Here is a 20,288-nt window from a genome sequence, read left to right on the forward strand (position 1 = left end):
TCATGTTTCAGTATTGTCTCCAAATTGTTATTTTATTTTTTGATATTTTTTTCACTTAAACTTTTGTATGAATATGTTAACATAGTTGATATTTAATTCATCATACTTATATGATATTTTATTTGTATAAAATTTGTTCACGACATCTGAACTATTATGTATAAAAAATAAATTAAATGGATTAAAATAAAAATAAAAATGTATGGTAATTTTCTCATCTTTTAATGGTCTGTTATTGAAACCAAAACTTATTTTATAAAATATTTAATTAAATTTATTTCTTAAAATAATAATATAATTGAAGACACGTTATTACAATCATTCTCACATTCACATGCACATATCAATGAGTGAAAATAAATATTTATTAAGTATTCAAGATCCACCTCCGTAGTGTAATGGTCAGCACGCTCGGCTACCGTTCTGGAGGTCCCGGGTTCGATTCCCAAGGGGGGTAAAATAAATATTAGTGATTTTTTCACTGTAATATTTATTCATAATTACCATGGACTGGTACCTGAAGCGGAGGGCTGATCACCTTTCCTTCATGTATAAACGATCAAGATAACACTGAGTTTATATGACACAGTGCCCTATGCACGATTTTGGGTGCAGATAAGGGTTTTATTTATATATTATATTCAAGATAATATATGATTTTGTTTTAATTTGAAGAAAGGGATACAAAGTTCTAACATGGTATTGTTATAATCACTTTATAAATTATGCAAATGAAACTACATAGTTTTAAGACGCTTATAAAGTACATATGTTGATAAATCAATTCATTTCAAATAAATGTTTTGTTACATATATTTATAAGAATTAAATTGTATTTTTTATTTTATTTGAGAATTTTACAGAATAGTTACATCAATCAAGTCATACAGAATAGTTACAGCATATCGAGTTACACAAAATAAATTCTTGTACTATTACAGTTATAAAATTCCACATTTATAAATTAATAAACATGGATATATCGTTTTCTCTATTTAAGAAAAAATCAACCCTCTTTTTAATGAGTTTCCCATTAAATTTTCAAGCATATCATTCATTCAATCTCTCGCGATCATTCGTCATTATGTACTTTTAAATATATATTTTTTAAATCTAGTGGAATTCGGGGGTTCCGTATGTTGAGGAAGGGGCTTTGTACTGGCTTCCGGAAGCGGAATATGAGTCGTATTTCCCACCGGAAATGCCGGAAGAAAAGCCTCCCTGAGATCCGCTGTAGTCGGGTGATGAGAACTGACCTGCAGATGGCGATGCATACGAAGACCCTGGAAATATAAATATGATAAGATACTATTAAAACATCGGGTTTTTATTGAAATTTATACATAGTCAAGAAAGAACAGTAAAAGAGGTCGTCAACCAACGTTTCCTGATTTTTAGATTTTTTTTATTTATTTAAAAAAATCAAAACATATTTGTGTTTTTATTATTCACACAAATATTTCAATTTCATACTATTTCTGTGACCCTAAGCGGCTTATTATTAGAAAAAGGTATCAAATAGAGAAGGTTCGAACCAAGAAACTCTGACTTAAGAGTCCGCGACACTAACTACGGGACCACAACCCGACACTTCAATTATATATTATTTAAATTCATATACAAAATCCATTTCTAACGTAAATTATATTAAATTATGCTTAAATCCTTTACTATAATCTACATATAATGATTATTATAGTACAATACTTAAACTCATTCAATTAAAATTATTTTCTTCAGAAGAATTATATAAAATCATGGTTTTCAACCCCTGCCTTGTGGCTGGTCAAATAAAATTAACGTGGAAAAAACTAGATAGGTAGTTGAAGTTTTATTCTAGAACATTATGAGTGTGTGCAAATTTTATTTTGCAAATTTGGGTTTATCCGCTAAGGAGTTATTTTTACATTTCGACATCGAAACATAAATTTAATATGAATTTTTAAATTTAAATTTTACTTAGTAAATACCATGATTTGTTTAAATCAAAATTTGAAACGTGTTTCCGCTATTTTTCATCTTTGTCCCATTAAACGCCTGGATGTAACTGACATCAATAGTAAGATAGAGGAATACAAATAATTATGCTAGAATGTATAAAAAAACATGTATATTTTTTGTTTAATATATAATGGCGTTGCATATAAAATATATTGCTGTTGCCAATGTCAAGTAAATTATATAATATAACTTAATTATAAAATATGATTTTAAAATTTTGAATTAATTCCGTTCAATTTAAAATAAAAAAATTCTAAAAGTTTGTAGATAATTGGGTTCCTGCTCGCCAGGATGAGATGGATATCTGTAGGGAGGGGAATAAGCGGGGCCAGTGTTTTAAAAAATGTTGACATTTGGTCATTTATTGGGCAAACAAAGAATATATGGTTGAGATAAAAAATTATAATAGAGTGTACAAATAATGATACCTTGATTGTAATTTCCTGAGGACGCAGCTGGAGCTCCATACGAAGCGCTGGGACTACCAACCCCTTGGTTTTTTCCACCCCCATATGTCTGATAGGTCTCGGGGTATTTAGCTTCACCCTCGTACTTTACGTCGGCGTGGAATCCAGTCTTCCAGTCAGCATGATAGGTGACTTGAAAAATAAATCGTCATTATTTATTTATTTATTTAAACTTGATCTACACAATAGAAAAAAGTACATTTGCAGGCTTATTGCTAAAAAGCAATATCTTCCAGCCAACAAAAACAGACTAGTGATATTGGTAAAAATGTTTGACCCCTTATATCTCTGTTTGCAATCAGAGGGTAGAAAGTGCTTGAAAATGAAAAAAAACATAAATAACAAATTGATGATAATAAGGAAGGCAAAGGAAAAAGGGAGTTTAGGGAAGGAGGTAGAGGGAAAAACTAAGGGAGGAGGTTTGATGGACATTTAGGATTCTAATGATATAAAGTAATATATCAGACGTTTCTTAAAAGTAATTATATTATTACTTCCTCTTCTACCTCTTCTTCTTTCTTTAAGATCCTAGGATATGTCTGTTTGCTCTAGAGTTCATTTCGCTCACTCCTTTCAACAACGTCATATATAAAAAAAACTTGATTTTTCAGGGATCGTTTTTAAAGTTTAAGATTATAATGAAATGTATTAAAATATACATCAAGCTACTTATTGAATTTTTTACTGTGCAACAGATCTTTTTAGGTAAGACCTGAATGTATTTTCTCCATTTGAAAAATATTTAGTAAATAAAAATAAATAAATAAAACAATACCTTTTCTTCAAAATGCAAAAACAACACTTTCTGCCATGTAGCGGGTGAACGCTTTTGCTGGGATATAGTACATTTTATGGACATTCCAAAAACATGCATAACTGAAAATTGACGATTGTTGACGAGTGAGCGATTTGTCCATTTTATTTTGATACACACACACACACACATAAATATATATACATATATATATATATATATATATATATTTATATATATATATATATATATATATATATATATATATATATATGTATATATATATATATATATATATATATATATATATATATATATATATATATATATATATATATATATATATATATACATATATATATATAAATATATATATAATTATATATATATATATATATATATATACACATATATATATATATATATATATATATATATATATATATATATATATATATATATATATATATATATATATATATATATATATATATATATATATATATATATATATATATATATATATATATATATATATATATATATATATCGTTTTTTTGCTTCAAATTAGTATACATGACTTGTATATATGTCATTCTGGGAATTTAAACAATTTAGGATGCTCTCACGAGCGAATGAGTCTAGCATATTTCCTTAACAAAAAAACGGAGATCGCACATTCGATAACGACACGTAATTTTGTAAATTTTGGGCACGTATTTGCTTGAATGGTGTTAAAATGGCAAGCACCTAATTGCATTTTTCTGGGTCCGCACCCACATTTTGAGTGTGTCCAAATACTTGTTCACAATATATGGATTATCTCCAATTACAGGGGTAATTTTCATATTATTTTTTGACATCTCATCAAAGATGAAGAAGAATATAGAAGTCTTGGACACACTCAAAATGTCGTAAATAAATTATCTGGTCAATTTATTAGCTTTAATAAAAATGAAAATGATATTTTCTGGCGTTTCTCATGTGTCCAAAATCATGTTTTAGGCGTCTCCCAGTGTGTTGAATAATCCGGTTAGGATCTTACATACATAAGGATCATAGCCATACATCACAATAAAAGGGTCTGCTAAAGATATCTCTTTCAAATCAACCATAGATGGCTCCAGTAAACTCACACGATTAGATTTATCTATATTTTAGGAGTTCCAAAATATTTAGTATTTTGGTTGTTCATTCAAGGGTAGAATGGTGAACGTGTGTGAAGTAATCACTTAACTAGCGTATAACCGGTCATAAGCTCTGTAAATACCCAGACGTCCATTTTCTCCCTTATATATGTGTACATGTCAAAATGTAAACAGTTATATATTTATTTTATATTTTTACGATAACAGAGTGAATGGCGCACTTAAATCAGAAAATAAAGCCTAACAGCAAAGGCTAAACTGCCAGTACATAATGGAGTCCTGGCACCACATTTGCACAGGATAGATCACCTCGCGTTCATGAGATTGATGATTGATCAAGTTGGCATATCATCGATTTGGGGCAGTGCTTTATGCACCATTGATTGGGGATTAGGGTAGGTATATAAATGGAAGGATACGGAGGAGGCCAATATCCAGCAGTGGAGGCCAGAGGGCTCATGAAGAAGAAATAGATTAAGAAGAAAAATAAGAAGAAGAAGAAGCAGAAGAAGAAGAAGAAGAAGAAGAAGAATATGAAGAAGAATAAGAAAAAGAAGAAGAAGAGGAAGAAGATGAAGAGGAAGAAGAAGAAGAAGAAGAAGATGATGATGAAGAATAAGAAAGAGAAGAAGATGATAAGAAGATGAAGACGAAGAAGAAGCCGAAATAGAAAAAGAAGAAGACGAAGAAGAAGAAGATAATGAAGAAGAGTCCTTACCAATTTGTGTCCTTCCGTCCGGAAGTTGCACTCTGTATTCTCCCTTGACGGTGTTTCCGTCGGACATTTCCTTGCGGCCATAGTCATTTCCGGTGTAAGGATCCTTCACTGCGTATCCGAATTCGTAGGACTTGGGCTGTAAATTAACCAAATTCATTTTGAATTAGTAATTATATTATAAGCTGTCCCACCGCATGCCCAGATCTGATACAGAAGCATCTAGGCTTCCTGACGGATCTGCTCTTGCTAAGCAATTTTTTTTTTGAACTAAGTTGCGAAATTTATTGAAAATGTGAAACAACATAAAATTGTATCCCGATTTTGCTATGAATTTACATTTAAAAGCTTTCAATATACCTGTCACTGCCAATCTAAATAATACGAGGCTGTAGGTCCATCACCAAATTTTCTAGAAGTTCCCCAGTGTGAATTGGTAATTAGCTTCTTTATTGTCTTCTCTATAAAACCATTTTCTATATAATCATGTTGCGCTTTCCCGCAGAGGTAGGCAGAGAGAATAGAATGACACACAATCGGACTTTTCAAACATTTTTTACCTTTTCCACATTCGTGCACCTCCTCATACATACCCGCCGAATATTATGACTCCTGACCATTTTCAGGTTTTTGTCTAGCTTGATCATGCCAAGTTTTCGGCAGTTTCCCTCTGCTTCTATTTATTTATATATTTTTCAATATATAAATAATTTTATTTTTTTTAAAGTAATGTGTCACACCCAGCTTTTCCTGTGCCGAAATCATATTTTACAATATTTGTTTATAAAATTATACGAAAAGTAAATTGTGATTTTTTTATTATTTGTAATTGTAAAATTAAAGTTGTAATTATGTATATGATGAAAAATAAAAAAAAATTGAAGCAGAGGAAGACCAAGGAAAACTTGGCATGATCCGATACTTGAAAGGTATCATGTCAGGTGTCGTAATAATCGGCGGGCATGTATGAGGAGATGCATGAACGTGGAAAAGCTAAGACTGTTTGCAAAGACATATATCTATAGCGTTCTATTCTCTCTGCCTACCTAGGCGTTATGGTGACTCAGTAATTTATTTTTACCATAATTTCTGTATCTAAGGTCAAAAACGTCATTAAACCAAAGGACACCATAAAACCTCCATAAAACTGAGTTCATAGTCCTGTACATAGTCAGTTTTATCTCTAGAAGGATCAAAGTCAGCTAAAGACTACTATTTTTAAACAAGTCTATACAGAGACGTTGCTTGAATATAAATTAATGGTGAGTTCTCTGAATTTGTGCAGAGGTCAAAAATGTAATTTGGGAAATGTCTGCTTCGGGCATCTCATGTATGTATAATATATGTAATATAACTCGTGGGTCCCATTATGGACTATGAATGTTATACGAGTAATGTAAACATCGCTCCTAATATGGAATGCTAGCTTCTTTTGTGGACGTTTTCACCGATTTGAGATAACTACTTTACTAATAAAATTAAGGACCTATTACCTAAGTATGTAGTCCTTCACTTATTTACCTTAAGGTCAAACTCGCCATGATATAATTCATTACGCGTCCAGCTACGCGGATACACTGTCGCCACCACACGTCCGGTTTTTTTTATTGTATGGAAAATGTATTTTTATTTTATTTCTTTAATTCCTCACCTTTCAATAATTCTTTCCTTTTCAAAATCATTTCAAAGAAAAACTTATTTTTTCATAACAAAAACGGTGTTATGAGAAAATTTAAGTCAATAAGATTAATAAGTAACCGCAGGGGTAGGCAGAGAGGATAAAAAGTCACACTACTCTGTCTTTGCAAACATTATTCGCCACTTCTCATATTATCACACGCCGATTATCCGATTCCTAGCCTTACTGCTTTCATTTCTTCTTCTAACCTTTATCTGCACCCGATGGTGCATAGGGCACTGCATCATATAAACACAGTGTTATCTTGATCATTCACACATGAAGGAAAGGTGATCAGCCCCCCGTTTCAGGTACCAGTCCAGGGTAATATTGAATAAATATTAGAGTGAAGAAATTACTATTTGATCCCCCTGGGAATCAAACCCGGGACCTCCAGAATGGTAGCCGAGCGTGCTGACCATTACACTACGGAGGCAGACAATATATATTTAAATATACATATAAATAAATAGAACTTTGAATAAACGGATTGTGTGGATATTTTTGGTAAGGGAATGTAATTAATAATGAGTATTTTAATGTTTTAGGATTAAATAAACTCTGATGATGGCAAGGTTCTTATCGAAACCGGTAGGTTAAAGTGTACTCATAATAAAAAAACGGAAAAACAAAGTTGTTTTATTTTATAAAGTTTATAAAATGTGCCACAAAGTATCTGGGAAAAACATTTGAGAAATGGAACTTTGTTCTTGGATCAATGAATCATCCATGATTTCTACCTCACTGTTGTATCACTAAGATTTATTTGCCCTAATTAAGGCAAAAACCTTGCATATTAATTGCTAGTGCCCGCTGCTTAAGTGGGTTTATTTAGAACTTTGTTAATTAACAACTTTTAATATTAAGACGTCTAATTTTGTAATACAAATAAAGACAAAAGAATACTTAATATAACGATGAAGACGTGAAGTCGCCTGAGGTTAATGATCACCCAAAGTTACAACACTGGCGTCGATTTCACCAACGAGATTAAGTGGTTTCTTTGTCCAATACTTAACTGATATTTTTTTCACATCTTAACATATATGAAGAGGAATATGGAAGTATGGGCATTTACGGGGCTTACGACCGTCATAGGCTGGTTAAAATGATCACTTTACACACATGTAACATTCGATTGACCACCACACTACTCAAATTCTTGGAAGTTCTATATATACGATCCAATTTCAAGAATTTGAGTAGTGTGGCTGTCTAGACTTCTATATTCTTCTTCATTTATGTTGAGATGTCAAAAAATTATGTGAAAAATAATTCATATAATTGGAGATAATCCAGATTTGTGAACAATTATTTGGACACACTTAAAATGTTGTAAAAATGGTATAAGTCTACGTATTTTTAGAGCTTACGACTTGTCATAGAATGGTTGAAATAATCACTTTATACAATGTAACGCGAAATCGGGCAAATTTATAAAAGCATAATTTTTTAAAATGTTGCCAAGTTATGTATAATTTGTTATTAAATAACCTAATTCGACCTATTTCGAAATATTTTTAAATGGCAATTCAATGATTAAATTTCTATTTTTTTTTTCATTATAATCTAGTTATTGGATAGTTATTATAGTAATTATTATACTTCCTTCGAATTGTATATTATTTCAATAATTATACCAATGAAAAAACGATCTAGCCTTGCCCCATAAGATCGGCTACTTTGAAAGCTTTCCCATAGAAATACGATTACAGCAAAAGGTCATGAACCATGGGATAATTAGCGCATTACTTTTGAATTACATACCTCATTATTTTCATCTTGTCCATGGTTATCGTAGCTTCCGTGTCCGGAGCTAGGAGCGCCGTAATTTGAGCTAGGACTAGCATAGCTAGAGCTGGGTGCGTTGTAGCTAGAGCTGGGTGCGTTATAGCTAGCGCTGGGTGCGTTATAGCTAGCGCTGGGTGCGTTGTAGTTAGAAGACGGCTTGTTGTAGTTGTATCCCTGACTTCCGCCAGCGCTTTGGGAGGCGAAGCTTGAACTGGGAGCGCGGTAGCTTGAGCTGGGAGCGTTATAGCTGGAGCTGGGAGCGATATAGCTACTGGTAGGTGCAGCATAGTTTGAACTGGGAGCGATGTAGCTATTACTTGGCATTTTGTAACTGGAAGATACAGGTTTATAGCTTTGGCTGGGAGCTCCATAGCTGGAGCTAGGGGTGCTGTAGCTTGAGCTGGGAGCTATGTAGCTTGAACTGGGAGCGCCGTAGCTTGAGCTGGGTGCCGAGTAGCCCGAGCTAGGAGCGTTGTAGTGCGCGCTGGGAGCTCCGTAGTTTGAGCTAGGCGACGAGAAGCTGGATGTGGGGGCGTTGTAGCTTGAGCTGGGAGTTCCATAGCTTGTGCTGGGCGGACTGTAGCTTGGTGGTGGTGGAGCGTAGTTGTAGCCAGAGAAACTGTTTCTTACTGGAGGTTCAGCTATTATGGAAGTCGATAGTAGAAGAACTGACAATACCTGAGGAAAAAAAACAATTAAAAAGAGAAAAAGATTTTTTTATACATAAACGTTCAGTTAATTCACAAACGGACAGAATTAATAAGTCAAGACATGGAATATATTTTTGGAGAATATGTTTTATCCTTAATGAAAATACAATTTAAACATCACCGCATGTATTCACAGTTCCCGTTATAAACTTGACATTGTAACGAAAATTCTGTACTAAAAACAGATAAGGCACGTATACTAGTATCATATATATCGAAGTCATACAGGAGAAAGTGACTTAGTGCATTTTTTACAAAAACTTGATTATTGACTAGTTGTTATCTTACTAGCTTAATATTGACCTGAAAAAATCCGAAAGTGATTTTAAACTCAGAAGTATAATAAATTGATTTGTTAAAAATTACTAACTACATTGATGTTTATTTTCTTGCCAAGTAAAAGAGACTTAAATTGCCCTCCTGAACATTTTACGTTTTGTTAGTTGGCCACTTTCTCCTGTAAGACTACGATATAAAATTGAATAATATAAATATAACTTAAGTTTAAGGCGTCTCCCAGTATGTTAAATAATCCGGTTAGGATCTTACTTACATCTAAATAAAAGGGTCTCTGATAAATGCAAGCTTTCTCAAATCAGCCATTAATGATATACATATGTGGAAGTTCCAAGAATTTGAGTAGTGTAGTTGTCAATCATGGGTAGAATTTGTGAATGTTACACGTGTGTAAATTGATCACTTAAACCAGCCTATGACGGTCGTAAGCCCCACAAATCCCCAAAATTTCATATTATTCTTCAAAAAATAATATATATAAGTTCCAAAAATAAAGAGCAGATGATAACAGATTAACAGATTGGTAAACGTTACACAAGCGTTTAAATGATCCGCCATTTGTCCGCCTTCGTAGTGTAATGGTCATCACGCTCGGCTACCATTCTAGAGGTCCCGGGTTCGATTCCCAGGGGGGTCCAAATAAATACAATTGATTTTTTCACTCTAATATTTATTCAGTATCACCTTGGACTGGTCCCTGAAGCGGAGGGCTGACCACCTTTCTTTCGTGTGTTAACGACCAAGATAACACTGGGATAATATAATGCAGTGCCCTATGCACCATTGGGGTGCGGATGATGAATTCGTAAGCCCTGGGATCCCGAAAACTGCTTTCTTCTTCAGTAGAAAGAGGAACAATAGACGTTTCACAAAGAGTTTGAATACCTATAAAATATATATTTAAAAAAAAACTCGCTAAATCGTCCAACTAATGCTCCAAATTTCTCAACTTTAGCGAATGTTTACTAAACTAAAGCTCTAATTACGGTAAATTACAAAATGATAGTTCTCTCAACGAGATGTGATTGATGACAGGCTTTAAATAGAGTATCATAGCCAAGTCGTGAGGTCTGACCTCTTTAGAAATTATTAATACATATTTTTGTTTAGTTTTATACTGACACTTCTTGGTGTGCTGCGTTTCTGCGTTTTATATGGTAAATAAATTATAATAAAATAGTCTATACTAAGACCCATCGATTAAAGCATCTGTAACTTCCGAAATTAGTCGTTAAAATAAAAAAAAATCAAGTGGTAAAAAACAGGTTCTCATTTACAATTTAATAAATAATAACTTTATATTTTAACTTGATATTTTTTCTTAAGAATATGGATTTTCCTACGTATATTTTATTCGACCAGTTACCGGGTTTCGTCTTTACCGACACCTTCAGACTGGTCTGACCATTATACAACGGAGGCGGAAAAAATATATATACATATATTTATATATATATATATATATATATATATATATATATATATATATATATATATATATATATATATATATATATATATATATATATATATATATATATATATATATATATATATATATATATATATATATATATATATATATATATATATATATATATATATATATATATATATATATATATATATATATATATATATATATATATATATATATATATATATATATATATATATATATATATATATATATATATATATATATATATATATATATATATATATATATATATATATATATATATATATATATATATATATATATATATATATATATATATATATATATATATGTATATATATATATATATATATATAAAAATATATGTATATATATAAATATATATATATATATATACATAAGTTCGTAAACCGTCATTTACAGTTGAGTTCTGGGCACCATCTATGGTTGCGTTGATTAACCTTTTTTATTCAGCAGAGACCTTTATAAAATGTTTTCAAGATCCTTCCCGAATTATTTTACACACTGCAAGACGCCTGAAAACATGACTCTCATTTTTCCACAAACCTTATACTTTGACCAGAGATTTTATTTAGAAAATAATGTAACGTATCCGAAATGATTTCCTTTTGTTTTCGCATACGATTGGGATCACCTACAAAAGCCGGCCAGTTATCCACTCGACTGCGTTTATTCACACGATCAGACCATATATCATCCTTCACTGTCACCTTTTCAAATGGGCTTCGTTTGAAAAACCTGACCTTGGTCGGATTTTCAAACAACGTCACTCGATCCACTTAAAACTGTAGCACAATGAAAATGTGACCTCTAACTTGATTTAGCAATGTTTTTTTTTCTTTTATCACGAAGAGGAAATCGCTCATATATTGGAAAATAATAAATGATGTTCGAAACATGTGTAATTGTCTTGTTTTTGTAATACATGTGTAATATGTACAAAGTTTGCTGTCATTAATCATTGTTATTAATAGGTTTTCTTCGTGTGATCTCAAATAAGTCGATTTTTGTAAAAAGTGTCTTACTTCATATGAAACATGTATGTATATGAAAGTCTGATTATCCCAAGGTGGCCAAGATATAGAATTTGGCTGGTTTAAGTTATCTCTCTATACACTTGAGAAAAATTCACCGTTCTGCCCAATTTTTGTTTGTTTTTTGTTTTCAAAGGAATAACCCGCAAAGCCTCTTACTTTTAGACGCTTCTCTGCAGACAGGATAGTAAGGATAGGGAAGATGATTGTGTAAAACACATGACAAACACCCAGACGAATTGATAGTAAATATTTCTATACTCAGTATACCAGTTTCGCAGTCGAGCGTCTACCCAACTACACTAATTGAACATCCATAGTGCAATTATTCTTGAAACTTGTATTTATGCCGCAAACCGGTAAGTTTTTTTTTTTTAAATTCATGAATTATGGCTGATTGTTACGTTATCAGTTGAGCAAATGGTGAAGTATTAAACTAATCCTTTTGGACATAGAAGAAAATGCATGTCATCCGTAGGGTGAAATAAAGCTCACTCTTTTCAACAATGCCATATTTAAAAAATTGACAATTTTCAGTTGTGCATGTTTTCGGAATGCCCAGAAAATTTACTATATTCAAGCAAAAGCGGCATATTTTAAACTTAATATTTACCCGTTACAGGGCAGAAAGTGTTGTTTTTGCATTTTTAAGAAAAGGTATTGTTTAATTATTGTTTTAAAAATGCTAAATATTTTTCAAACGGAAAAAAAAACATTCAGGTTTTACCTAAAAAGATCTGTTGCACAATAAAAAATATAATAAGTGGCTTGATATTTATTTTCAATACATTTTATTTTATTTTTAAACTTTAAAAACGATCTCCTGACAAATCAACTTTTTTGATATTTGACGTTTTTGAAAGGAGTGAGCGATAAGTGTCTTGTGTTTTTCTTCCTTTAAACCAGAAATATAACATTTTTTAAAGATAAAAAATGATGGATAATTATAAAACCTAGCCTTATTTCATAACTTCATTCGGCAGTCACTTTATGGTAATATCTATCCATTATACGGTGCTTAAAAATGATGCGGAATGCATCGAAACACGTGTCACAATAGATTTTAAGAAATTGTGTTATTCACCAAGAAAAACGTAAATTTAAGATTGATCAAGATCATCAAAATCATTCTTTTGAGCCGGAAGAAAAAAAATCTTACATGAATTATGGTCGATTGTTACGCCATCAGTCGAAAAATTTGTGAAGTATCAAGCATATTAATGAATGATAAGGAGAGTGTTATAAGAATTCTCCTCGCAAATTTCCTTTCGACCGCTTTTTCTCCCAATTTGAATATTAGCAAATTCTGTCTAAACAAAGCGCTGAATAACATCTTGCACCATTGTTTATCTCGGCTTCCCACGGTCTCTGGCTGCTAAATCTGTCTTAGTTTTAATTATGGCTCTGTATTTTTCGACGTCGAACCCGGGTACGTTTTGTTCACTGTGATTCTAGTCTACCATCGGGCCATTGTTTGAAGTCCAACAATGCGTGTATGTGGGAATGATTGATCTGGTCTTCCGTGCTTTTGGACGTTTTGCACGTTATATTAATACTCCGGTGGGATACTTGTACTTTTTCCTAACTGGCCTTGCTATTTTTCATTGATGCGATTGATAATTTTCATGAATGAACCAATTGAGATTCCTTAGAATAATATGTGGAAAATTGTGCGTGAATTAAAAAAGAAGATATATCTCGTAATATTTTAGGTGTGTCAGAATCCTTGTTCATAAATCTGGGTTTATTGACTAAGGCGTTATTGTTTAACTATTGTTGTATATTTTGTAGGATTGTATTGTAGTGATATTTCTTCGTTACAATACATTTTATATAAAAAACAACAAATATTATATATATATATATATATATATATATATATATATATATATATATATATATATATATATATATATATATATATATATATATATATATATATATATATATATATATATATATATATATATATATATATATATATATATATATATATATATATATATATATATACATATATATATATTTACATATATACATATATAAATTTCATTCTGTCATGTTTGCAATTATTTGTAATTTTACAATCCAGTACATTATTTTAGTTAATTTAATGTGAAAAATAAGATTGAAAGTTTAAAAAAAATGCTACAACACAAAGCCTTGTAAAATAATTACAATCAAAATGATTTTTTAATTACAGGAAGTCTATAAATCTTCAAAATATGTAACTAAAATGCCATGTTTTGTCTTCGTTTACGCAAAATGAAATTAACAAAGGTATAATGTAAGTTAATAATAGAATGTAACAATTGTACAGATTTTTTTATTAATTGAACCCGAGACCTACAGAACGGTAGCCAAATAATAATCTATGAAAAAATATTTAAAAACGATTAATGATACATAAAAAATAAAAATATATAATTTATTTCAATGCCGTAATTAAAAAAAATGTTTTACTTAGTAAATACCACTATTATACGGAATAGTGGTATTTACTAAGTAAAACATTAATTAAAAATGGATAGATTTTACCACAAAGTGACTGCCGAATCAATTAATGAAATAATTTATAGAATCAAAATAACAACTAAGTATGTAGTTTTTTACACAAATATTCATATGGAAAAAACTTCGCAGTTGTTATTTTATTCTGTACATGTGGGAGTTCCTTTTTGAGTTGTGTAGTGCAAAAAGTGACAGAACATGACAGATCAAAAACCCTGTAAATACCCAGACTCTCATATTCTTCTTCATCTGCGTTGAGATGTCAAAAAAATAAGAAACATAGAAATTATTTATGGCTTCAATGGCCTAATATAGGTTTGAAAAAATATTTTGAAATAATAATAGATGTGTGGGATATTTTTAAAGAAAATTTCATCAACTCTGCGTACGTAGAGCGGTATGTGGCAACTCTGTACTTGAGAGAAGTAATACACCGCATTGTTCTTTTAATCCAATTTCATATAACGCGTTTCTTTATCGAGATAATTGGTCGAATTATTTTTTTTATATACGTATTCATTAGTGAAATGAAATATACCAATTTTAACTTGCTAACTGAATAACTAAGTAACCTTCATGACGCTTCCCCTCAGGGGCAGGCAGAGAATTGAATTTGCGAAAAATCTTTGCCTCTTCAACATTTATTTCGAATTATTTTAAGCGGAGGGCTGATCACCTTTCCTTCATGTGTTTACGATCAAGATAACATTGCGTTTATATGATGCAGTGCCTTATGCACCATTGGGGTGCGGAGAAGGGTTTGAATGAATGAATTTTACATACTGGAAGACGTCTGAAAACGTGATTTTCAGTTTTTATGCAGCTTATAATTTGATTGTATTATTATTGTTTATGAACATATAGTATATGAGTATGAGTTCCAAAAAAATTAAAAGTGTGGTTGTATTATGGGTGAATGTTACACGTGTGAGAAGTGATCACTTAACCAGCTTATGACAGGTCATAAGCTCTGTATATGCCCAGAATTACATATTTTTTCTTTATCTTTATACTTTTTATTTGAGTAATATACTGCTCTATTTATTGATTTGGCGTTTAATTTGTAGAACTCCATAAATTTTTTTTTGAGTCTACCAAGTTGTATTTTATTATCAAAAACACTTCAAAAAATTGTAGTATGACAATTGTTTCACCTTATTAGGGCATTATCAAACGAATGTCTGTGTTTGATTTAAAATTAATACATAAATATACTTCTCGTTTATGGAAGCTCTTATTTTTTAATAAAAGAGAAATATTTGTGTTTTTATTATTTACACAATTATTTCAATATCATGCTATTTCTGTGAGCCTAAGCGGCTCATTATTAAAAATAGGTTTCAAAATGTGGTAGAGTGGGATCGAACCGAGAAACTCTGACTTAAGAGTCCGCGACACTAACCACGGGACCACAACCCGACACTTTCGAGTTAATTAGTTCCGATTTAGAATTTGCGACACAAATTAATTATATTAACGGCCTGACCACTCCCAAATATTCCATTTACTTAATCGTGTCAAGTTTTTCTCGGTCTTCCTCTGCCTTTTTGTCCAGTTTTACGGTTCTTTCTCCACTCTTTCAATTATTATGCCCAAACCATCTCAACATACTTTTCTTAATTTTATCGATAATGCTTATCTCAGTTTTTTTTTTAATTACCTAACGTCCAAGTGACTCTGAAATCTAGCTACGGCTTATGCAACACAGCTTATCATGACCCTACTCAGGCTTCAACTTTTTAAGTTTCATAGCCTACGCCTACTCGTGAGTGGATTTACTCTTTATGTTTAAAGTTATTATAATTTCATGCAATTCATCAAAACACTCGCTTGTTATCTCAGCCTTGCATTCTTTTACCGCACTGAGAGATGGCATTCCGACTGCATTCAGCCTACTTTCATCTTTCTTTTACCAACTCCATGCTTCACTTCCATACATTAGCGAAACCAGGACTCCATTGTACGCCAGCCATGTGTTTTTTGTATGTAGTTTTCATTAAAAGGTTAAATATTAACGTTATTTGTGAAAACGTATAGAATTTAATTGATTTTTACACATACCTTTAGTAACGCCATCGTTTCGAAGAAAAATAACCTTTATGCTGTTACCGGAAGTTTATGCAGGTTTTCCTCTGTAAAAAAGTAGATGATCATATTAATATTGTTATCTTTGCTTTTATGTATAATAAAGGGTTACCGAAAAAAAAGGTTTTTTTTCATGTATGAAATGAAACGAGAAAATAATATATAAATAAAATAATTAAAAATTAATAAAATACTCGTAAAGGTAGGCAGAGAGAAAAGAAGGCCTCTACAATCTGTTTTTGCAAATAATCATTGCCTTTTCCACATTCATGCATCTCCTCATACATAATTTTAACGAGAAATAATTGTAAAGAGAGAAAAGAGAGTCTTCTTTCTCTCATTCAAAAAAATTAAAGAACGTAATAATTTCATTTTAACGACCAGATGGTGGAATGATTATTCCGATACCGGTAGTCACGAATCAGTGCTTATTAAAGTGGTATTACACAAAGTGAACGATGAATGATAAGGAGAGTGTTATATTACCATACCACAAAGTTAACAATGCTTTTGATGTACAAAATATGAATTTTATAAAGTTTATTTGAATAATAAATACTCATAAGATATGGATTTGAAGTAGAATTTTATAAAACAAATGAGTTTTTGCAGGTTTATTTGAAAAGTTTTTTTACCACAAAGTAAGCTACTACTACTACTACTACTACTACTACTACCATCACGCCGTTTCCCCGCAGGGGTAGGCAGAGAGGATGGAACGCCACAATTTTCTGTCCTGACATACACTCCTCGCCTCCTTCACATCCATACATTTGTCCGATTACGCAGACTTTTGATGCCGCCAGATTTTAGGTTCTGATTGATCTGATCGTGCCAAGTCTTTTTCTGTCGTTCTCGTTCTGTTTTCCCTCTCACATTCGCTACATATATTTTCTTACTCATTCTCTCGTTATCTATTCGCTCCACATGTCCATACCACCGTAAAGAACTCTTCCTTACCTTAACAAAGTTAACAATACTTTCAATATAGAAATTATGAATTTTATATAGTTTATTTAAATGATAATTACATATAAGATATGGGAAGCATTTCAAGTAGAATTTTATAAAACAAATGAGTCTTTGCAGTTGTTCTGTTAATAAAACTTAGTGTCGAAAAAAATGGGAATGATTTGTAAGGGTTTCTGCACACTCACGTTACGACGTTTTCACATCAACGATTATTAATTTTCGAATTATTTCTATTCACGATTCAAAGCCATCTTCTCCACAAGAAAGTTGATATCAACTAACCTACAATAACCTCCCACCCGATTTCTTACCATTAGTCAGACACCTGCCTTTTTAAATTACACATTTTCATTAAAATTACAATAACATAATAAAGTTAATAACATAGGCAACACAATTATAACGACGAAAGTATCTCACAATTATTACGAAATTACTTCACTTCGACTTGCGTACGCCCCCGACTTAGCGACAGTCGAGTAAAGAAAAAAATCTAGATACATACATATTTTTGACATCTCACATTTAACATAGATGACGAAGAATATAGAAGTCTGGGCGTTTAAGCAGTTTACGAACGTCATGGGCTAGTTTATAAGGATTATAAGAAATATGGTATTTACTAAGTAAATCTTTTTTTAAAATTAAAATATTACCACAAAGTGACATATTTTACAAAATTTTGAGTAAGTCTAAATACTTATTCACAAATGTGTATATTATCTCCAATAAAGCGTAATTTTTTATTATTTTTTTTGACATCTCAACGTAGATTATAAAGAATATGGATGTCTGGGTATTGATGGGGCTTACGAACGTCATAGGGTGGTTTAAGTGATCGCTTTACACACATGTTACATTCACCAATTTCACCCATGATAGGCACTCACACTACTAAAATTCTTGGAACAAATTATATTGGTTAATTTCGAAACGTGTGTGCCCAGACTCCCATATTCTTCTTCATCAGATGTATTTTTTTAAAAGAACTCCTTATTGGAAATAATCCAGATTTGTGAACAAGTATTTTGACACACTCAAAACGTTGTAAAATGTATATTTTCATTGATTAATTCCGCAGTAAGATTGTGGTAATATCTATTCATTTTTATTATAAGTTTTTCTTGGTAAATACCACTATTTCTTATAATCTACTGTGATACGTGTTTTGATGCATTCCGCAACAGTTTTATGCCTATTGCATTAAAATACGCGTCATAATTATATGCGCCTATTGTTTTTTACCATACCCTTTACCCTTTTACACCCTTCCTCATACACACACATACCCCCACTCTTTTTTTTTATCTAGTGATGTTTTTGATCGATATTATTACATGAATGTGGAATTGCGTAATTGTTTTTTTTTATGTATGTAACAATTTTTATTATATACTTTTACTAAATGTAAAGCTGTACAGTTCCCGAATAAAAAAAACGATTTTAAGGAAAAGTATATTTTACCAAGTAAATTAAAAAATGATAGATATTGCCACAAAGTGACTGCCAAATCAATTAATGACAGCTTTGGTAATTGTGTTTGATTTTCGACAACGAATATTATCAAAAAATTTGAGAGATGTTTTTTTAACTAGCCATAACTAGCCATTTAATCATGCCACTCCTCCGCAGGGGTAGTCAGAGAGAATAAAACGCCACACCAAAGTGTCTTTGCACACAATCTTCGCCTCATCTACATTCACGTATCTCCTCATACACACCCGCCGATACATACTTTGCTAATGGTGAAAAAATAGTTTTTCAAGAAGTCGTGAATTGAATAATGCAATAAAGAATCTTGGCGTAAATCGAGATTACGTAAGTTGAGTAAAAGTTCTTATTCGAATAATTAAATTATAATAGAAACATAATTTAATTATTTATTTCTCTTTCAGTTTGTGGTTTTGAAGAAGCATTGTATAATAGTTGTTATGCAGATGTCTTTATTATTTTGCTGTTTGATTTAATGCTGTGTTAAGAGGGTACTCGCAAACACACAATTTAGTAAGCAATCGGCTAATAGGTACTACTGACATAACACAAATAACCAATAAATCGAAAATTCTATTAACATATTTAAAAAAAAAAACAAAATCTGTTTTATCTTTATTTTTTATTGTTATTATGATACGACATATCGCTCCTTTCAACAACGTCATATATCAGATATCGTCAATTTTCAGTTGTGTTTGTTTTCGGAGTGCCCAGAAAATGTACTATATTCCAGTAAAAGCGGCATATTTTTAACTTAATATTTACTTAAATTGATTCGGCAGTCACTTTGTGGTAAGTAAAACATTAATTAAAAATAAAAAAATAATGTTTACCCGCTACAGGGCAGAAAGTGTTGTTTTTGCATTTAGAATAAAAGTTTTTTTTTTAAATATAGTAAATATTTTTCACATGGAGAAAAATCATTCAGGTTTTACCTAAAAAGATCTGTTGCACAGTAAAAAGTTCAATAAGTGGCTTGATATTTATTTTTAATACATTGTATTATATTTTTAAACATTAAAAACGATCTCCTGAAAAATCAAGTTTTTTGATATATTGTTGAAAGGATGTTTTGGTACAGCATGTTTTGATACAGTATACTATAATATGTATGCAAAACCAAGAAATTCAATTTGTCTTAAAGTTTT

The 20,288-nt window shown here is 31.1% G+C and overlaps 1 protein-coding gene across 1 annotated transcript; it reads right to left on the reverse strand.

Annotated features, from left to right (window-relative positions):
* Positions 1-835: 835 nt before the first annotated feature.
* LOC148300161 (uncharacterized) lies at positions 836-16,726 on the reverse strand. The gene is made up of 5 exons (XM_088275169.1): positions 16,651-16,726; positions 8,531-9,232; positions 5,089-5,224; positions 2,430-2,600; positions 836-1,283 (listed from the first exon to the last, which is right to left on the reverse strand). Exons 1-5 carry the CDS (start codon positions 16,663-16,665, stop codon positions 1,114-1,116), a joined length of 1,194 nt encoding a protein of 397 aa, XP_088131295.1. The 5' UTR covers positions 16,666-16,726; the 3' UTR covers positions 836-1,113.
* Between the last annotated feature and the right edge of the window lie 3,562 nt (positions 16,727-20,288).

This window comes from Brachycentrus maculatus, unplaced genomic scaffold, assembly GCF_059751285.1.
Source record: "Brachycentrus maculatus isolate JH-2025_06_01 unplaced genomic scaffold, ASM5975128v1 h1tg000809l, whole genome shotgun sequence".
Lineage (NCBI taxonomy): Eukaryota > Metazoa > Arthropoda > Insecta > Trichoptera > Brachycentridae > Brachycentrus > Brachycentrus maculatus.

Coding starts and splice junctions, on each gene's coding strand:
- LOC148300161 (XM_088275169.1), bottom strand. Junction 5,225..8,530: donor GACAAGATGAAAATAATGAG/GTATGTAATTCA, acceptor GTTAATTTACAG/CCCAAGTCCTACGAATTCGG. Junction 1,284..2,429: donor CTCAGGAAATTACAATCAAG/GTATCATTATTT, acceptor TTATATTTCCAG/GGTCTTCGTATGCATCGCCA.